The following is a 5,981-nucleotide window of genomic DNA, read 5'->3' as shown; positions in this document are numbered from 1 at the left end:
CTGGGGGGCTTTGCTCCCTCTTTCAAGGGGAGCCTGGGGGAGGCGTTCCTTGCTGTCACTGGTTCCCTGTCCCCAGACACGCTCCGCCTGGAGGACAGACGTGCTGCGGTTGCTTGTCCTCTCTTCCAGGCACCTTGGAAGCGGGTCTTGCTGGGCGTTATTTACATGGTGGGCAGGGTGAGCCGCCTCCCGGCAGGGGAACACACAGGGACAGCCGTGGCTGGACGCTGGGGCGTGAGCAGCTTCCCTCTCACTGTGGAGCAGAGTACAGGGACCCTCTGCCACGTGGGGGATGTCCTTCTTGGGGGGGGTTCCGGGCCATACTGGGACACGGTGTCTCTCTGGAGGCTTCTGCGGTGGATGGCTGGAGTGCGGAGGTGCGATGGCAGGCAGGGCAGGGTGTCCTCTGGGCTCAGTTGTTGTCTCTGGTGTCCGAGGAGGCACTTCCGAACAAGATGTCACTGTCCTGGGACATGCCGCTCAGCTGCGACTTGGTTTTGATGAGGAACTGGGCCCTGCGGAACATCACCCTCTCCTGCTCCTGCTTGAGCTCCAGGTAGGAGCGGGAGAAGGTGTGGAAGATGGACGTCACCGGGAAGGCCATGAGCAGGATGCCGCTGAGGATGCTGCTCAGCGCCACCACCTGGCCGGGGGTGCTCCTGGGCACCATGTCTCCGTAGCCCACAGTCGTCATGGTGATGACCGCCCACCAGTAGCAGGCGGGGATGCTGGTGAACTCGGGGCTGTCGGCCATCTCGTTCTCGATGACATAGAGGAGCGGGGCGAAGAGGGCGATGGCCACGCACAGGAAGAGCAGCAGCAGCCCGAACTCGCGCGTGCAGCGGCGGGCCGTGAGCCCCAGCGTCTGCAGCCCCAGCGAGTGGCGCGCCAGGCGCATCACGTACAGGATGCGCAGCGCCCGCAGCACGCGCAGCACCAGCCCCACCTTGTCCAGGTAGCTGTTGCTGGCGCCCGGCTTGCGGCGGCCCGAGGCCGCGCCGTCCACCAGCAGCGTGACGTAGTAGGGCAGGATGGCCACCAGGTCGATGAGCGTCAGCGGGCTGCGCAGGAAGGCGAACTTGCTGGGAGCCTGGATGAACCGCAGGAGGAACTCGAGGGAGAACCAGCCCACGCACACGGACTCCACGATGAAGACGTTGCGGCACATCTGGGAGCACTGGCCCTGGGGAGAGCTGGGGGTCAGCTCCCGCCAGGGAGGGCCGGAGCTCTGCCCTGCACTCGGTGGGCGCCCACCTGCTTATCCGTGTGCTCTGGCCCTGGCCCCTCTAGCTCTGTTCCCACCCAGGCCTCTCTCCTCGGCCCTGACCCCTGGCTGGCTACCACGGTCTCTCTTGTCCTTTGCCGCTTGGTGCCTCGACCACTGTGTCTTTGGAAATCTCTTTGGCTCTTGAGGTGAAGCAGTGTCAGAAGCAGATGGCTGCTCTCTGTCCACAGCCCTCTGGCCCAGCCTCCGCCCCCCCTCACCGGGACAGCTGCAGTCACCTCCTCCCCGGGCTCTCCCATCCCTGCAGGTACCCAGGGGGCACCTGAGAACAGGAGTTGGGTCCCTGTCCCTCCTCTGCAGGGCACCTTCATGGCTCAGAGGAACATCGAGAGTCCTCACGGAGCCCAGGGCGGCCTCTCCATCTCCTCCTCACTCCCCGCCCTGTCCTCCCTCCCCACACCTGCTGCACCTCCCAGGCCCCCTGCTGGCTCCCCTAACACCTGGGTCCCCCTCCAGCCTGGCCTGTGACTTCTTTCCTCCTTCCCAGAACACCTGCTCTGTCTCCTCCAGGCTGTGTCCCAGCTGTCACCTCCTCTGGAGACCTTCTGTGATCCTGTCTAGGCAGCGCCCCTTTTCCTGCATCCAGTCCCCTCACTCTGTCCCTTGGTTGACAGTGCTCAAAACCTTCTCATAGGCTTTCTAAGTTGCTTATTTACATGTGTCTTCCCTGACAGCATATCCCTCCACCCCACCCCCCACCACCCCACCCCCACTCCCCCCACCCCACCCCCACTCCCCCCACCCCCACCCCACCACCCCACTGGGCAGGGCCATCTGTACACACTGCTCACTGCCTGGACCCAGTGCCTGGACAGGTCAGCATACAGCAGGTGTTTAATACATGGTGATTACAGGAATGAATAGAGAAGCTTGGGCTGGAGTTCAGACAGCGGTGGAACCCCTCAGCCATCAGGGGACAGGCAGGCGCAGGGAGTGGGCTGGGCCCACGCAGAGCCCCTTTCTCTTCCCCAGGGGGTCGGGCTCAGCCTCCTCCCTGGCTCTCAAGAGAAGCTGGGAGTCTGCAGTTTTGTGTGACATCTGGGGATGGCTGTTGCTGACTTCAGAGTGGTGACAGCACAATACAGAAAACTACTTCATGGCCATAGTGACACGAAGGCGTCAGCCGAGGCCCCGTCTGCAGTGTAACTGGACAGCAGGCCGCCCTCGAGGATTGCGCTCCTTCTGCAAAGGGGCCTTGGGCAGAGAGGAAGGGTGTCCAGTGGGTCCTCGTGTGGGCCCTCGGCCAGCCAGGGTCTCCAGGTCTGGCTGTCGGTCTTCTCTGCTGGAGATGGGGGCCACTTGGCAGGGCTCAGGTCTCAGTCCTCTGAGGCAGGAAGCCCCCTCCTCCAGGAGGCCTTCCCGGAGCACATCTCCTCTGTTGGCCCCAGAGACCCGGGGGCCTCTCACACAGAGCCCCCAGCATGGGCCTCACTCTAGGGGTCATGGGAGTTGGTGGGAGGCCTTGTCCTGGCCACCCTAGCCCCCTGCAGAGCCTGTATACAGAGGGCCCCTGAAATGAAATTGGAGAACAGCATTTTCTCTGAATCATGAAAAAAAAGCCAGAAATTATTTTTAAAAATTCAATATCAGAAGTTGAATAAAGCAGTGGCTTTATTACTATTTTCCTGTTAAAACTGGGATCAGAGTTGTCGGAACTGGGTTCCAACAGGGATGGGTTTCTCGTGGTGAGCCCCCTGCCCCTGGCAGGTGTGTGTAAATCCTTATTCACTACCTCTGGCTCACTTGTGCACCAGGCACCGTTCCAATCACTCCACGTGGGCTCGCTCACGGAGTCCTGGCAACACGACCAGGTAGGCCTATTCATTCCCAGGGAACAGGTGAAGAAACTGAGGCACAGAGAGGTCTAGTAACCTGCCTACACTTGCACAGCCAGAGTGTAAAAATGGGACTCAAATTCAGGCCTTCTGGCTCTAGCACTGTCTTTTCTGTCCCTGCTTCCTATGCTTATCAAAAGTTAATTTTGAAAGAAAGAAAAAAGTTAATTTTGGCTGGGCCTGGTGGCACAAGCCTGTAATCCTAGTCACTCATGAGGTTGAGGCAGAAGGATTACAAGGCTCAGCAATGTAACAAGACTGTCTCAAAATAAAAAAAGGCTTGGAGATCTAGCTCAGTATTGGAGCACCCTGAGTTCAAACCGCAGTACAGGAATACAAAAAGAAAAGGTGATTTTTTGGTATGGTGCTATTTTCTTAATACCCTTTAAAAATTCAATATATTGAAAAATACATATATTTTCAAGTATATTTGAAAAACTTCAAAGTGCAACAACCTTCCATGTGTTGTAAATGCAACAGCTATTGCTACTTTCTCCACAGTATCTGTATGTGGGAAAATCTTCTCAGGGAGAGAACTTCTGATGTTGTTAGACACTGCATGTAAGACACTTAGCACATGCAGGGTATGCAGTCAGTAAATGCCTGGCATATTTATGTTCAGTTCACACCACCAGACCTATTTCTCAAATACCTATACATTTTATGCCTGTCTGAGACCTTCTGGCCTCAGAACCTCCACGTATAGGGAAGGGATCACAAATCAAAGGCCCACAGGTCCCAGGCACGAGGAGCCTGACTGGGGAGGACGTCCCCTGGAACTCAGCTCCACCAAGGGCTGCCCTAATGAACCCCAGGCCAGGGCGCCTGACCTTCCCCTTTCCATTTTATTTTGCGGTGCTAAGGATCAGACCCAGGGCCTTGCACATGCTAGACAAGTGCTCTTCACTGAGCCACATTCCCAACCCCTGACCTTATAATTTTTAGAAGTTAAGAGTGTACATGGTTATTTGGAAAACACGTTACTTTTGAATGTGGGCAGCCGAGTGAAACTGTTCAAAAATCTCGCAGGCCAATCACACGCTTCTCTGGGGTTCTCCTGGGTCCCAGGCTGGCGTGTGGGTGCACATGTAAGAACACAGACTGTGGCTCAATCAACCTGGGCTTGGCAGCCTGCTGGACCTGCCTCCTGTCCTCCTCTGCCAAGTGGGAGTGAGGACACTTCCCCCGCAGGGTTACTGGAGGATCCTCAGAGAAGATCAGATGTAGGCGGAGCCACCATCCCACTGCGGGCTCCTGCGACTGCTCTGTCTCTGGGAGCCTTAGAATGGCACGCACAGTGGTGTGATGTCATGTAAATACACGCATTCTCCTATTTAACACAAAGACACCCTCACCATCTGGGGACATGCATAGACACATATGCCTAACAATAAAAATTATTTTTAAGACCCAGAAAATATGTCTGGGCTACCGCTCTGCCAAGGAATTAGGGAGGCTGAGAAGGACTCGAGTAGGTGAGGTGAGTTTTGATGAAACACATGATGTGCTTAGCTGGCGCAGGGACGTCACCTCGTCACCTGTGGATTTGCTCACTCACGAATTCAACCACGGTTGCCAGGTTCCTCCTCTGTGCTGCACAGGGTTCTAGACACTGTGGGATGAGTGGGGGGGGGCACAGCAGGGACCAGGGTAGTCATGGCCGCTGGCCCTGGCTGGTATTAACAGGGAGGGCAAGCAGCTCCACGCACACACACCCGGCAAGTGGCAGGATGTCAGGAGGGACTGGGGATGCTGGGAGGAGGGACAGTGGACTGCAGGGGGCAGAGTGGCCCAGGACACAGCCCTGCCTCCAGTCCTCCACCTGCTCCCTTGCCGTGGCCAGTCTTACCTGCTCCTCCTCCTCCCTCAGGCTGGGCAAGGTGCTGACGGAGAGGTTGACCGCGGTGACGGTGACAAAGAGCACCGACAGGCAGGCGAACACCTTGCCGGGCAGCCCCGAGTGGGGCCTCTCCACCATGTCGCGCAGTCTCCGCATGCAGCGGCCCAGGCGGCCCTCGGCCCTGGCGGGACCCTCGCTGTCGCGGCCCTCGCTGTCCAGCGCGTCCTCCTCGTCCTCCTGCTCCACCATCTCGGCGAACTCCTCGATCTTCTGCAGGTAGCGGCGGCGGCAGCAGCCGTCCAGGTGGTCCTCGGCGATGCCCCAGTAGAGCAGCTCCTCCTGGAAGGACAGCGCGCACATCTCCCGCAGCAGCCGCAGCTTGCCCGCCCGCAGGAAGGTGAGGATGGTGCCGAAGGCCCCCGGGTTGCGGTCGAAGAAGAACTCGTTGCAGGTCACGTCGTAGTCGTCGCACACGTTGAGGATGTCGTCGAAGTTGGTGCAGGCCTTGAGCTGGCCCAGCCGCGTCAGCGGGAACTCGTCCAGCGTGGTCCAGGGCAGCGAGTACTTGATGCCGCCCACGTTGATGATGATCCGGCGGCGGCGGTCCCCCGCGGGGCCGCCCGGGCAGGGGCCATCCTGCGGCCGCAGCCGCTGGGCGCGTCGGTAGAACACGCCCTTGAGGGACTGGCTCTGCGGGAAGAAGGCCGGGTGGAAGGAGGCGTCCGAGGTGCAGCTCAGGGCGCTGTAGTCGTAATCAGAATTGTCTCCCGGTAGCAGGGTCATTTTGGGCCTTCACATCCCTCTAGGGCCTGGGGGGAGAAGGGAGCAGAGACCCTTGGTGACCCCCATGCGTCTGAGCCGCGCCTCCTGGAGCGGGTGGGGCTGAAAGCCCAGCCCTGAGCACAGGCAGAAACACTAAGGGCAGTGGGATGGGCGGAGGACGGGGACTCTGGGAGGTCCCAGGATGTCCTTCCCAGGGGAGACACCAGAGTGTAAGAAGTCAGTCTGCAACTCGGAAGAG

At 58.9% G+C, this 5,981-nt stretch overlaps 1 protein-coding gene across 1 annotated transcript; it reads right to left on the bottom strand.

Moving 5' to 3' along the window:
• Positions 1 to 412: 412 nt before the first annotated feature.
• Kcng1 (potassium voltage-gated channel modifier subfamily G member 1) lies at positions 413 to 5,743 on the bottom strand. The gene is made up of 2 exons (XM_026391014.2): positions 4,970 to 5,743; positions 413 to 1,183 (listed from the first exon to the last, which is right to left on the bottom strand). Exons 1-2 carry the CDS (start codon positions 5,741 to 5,743, stop codon positions 413 to 415), a joined length of 1,545 nt encoding a protein of 514 aa, XP_026246799.1.
• Positions 5,744 to 5,981: the final 238 nt, after the last annotated feature.

The sequence above is a fragment of the Urocitellus parryii genome, chromosome 6 (assembly GCF_045843805.1).
Source record: "Urocitellus parryii isolate mUroPar1 chromosome 6, mUroPar1.hap1, whole genome shotgun sequence".
In the NCBI taxonomy this organism is placed as follows: Eukaryota; Metazoa; Chordata; class Mammalia; order Rodentia; family Sciuridae; genus Urocitellus; species Urocitellus parryii.
This window is presented reverse-complemented; position numbering and strand designations above follow the sequence as displayed.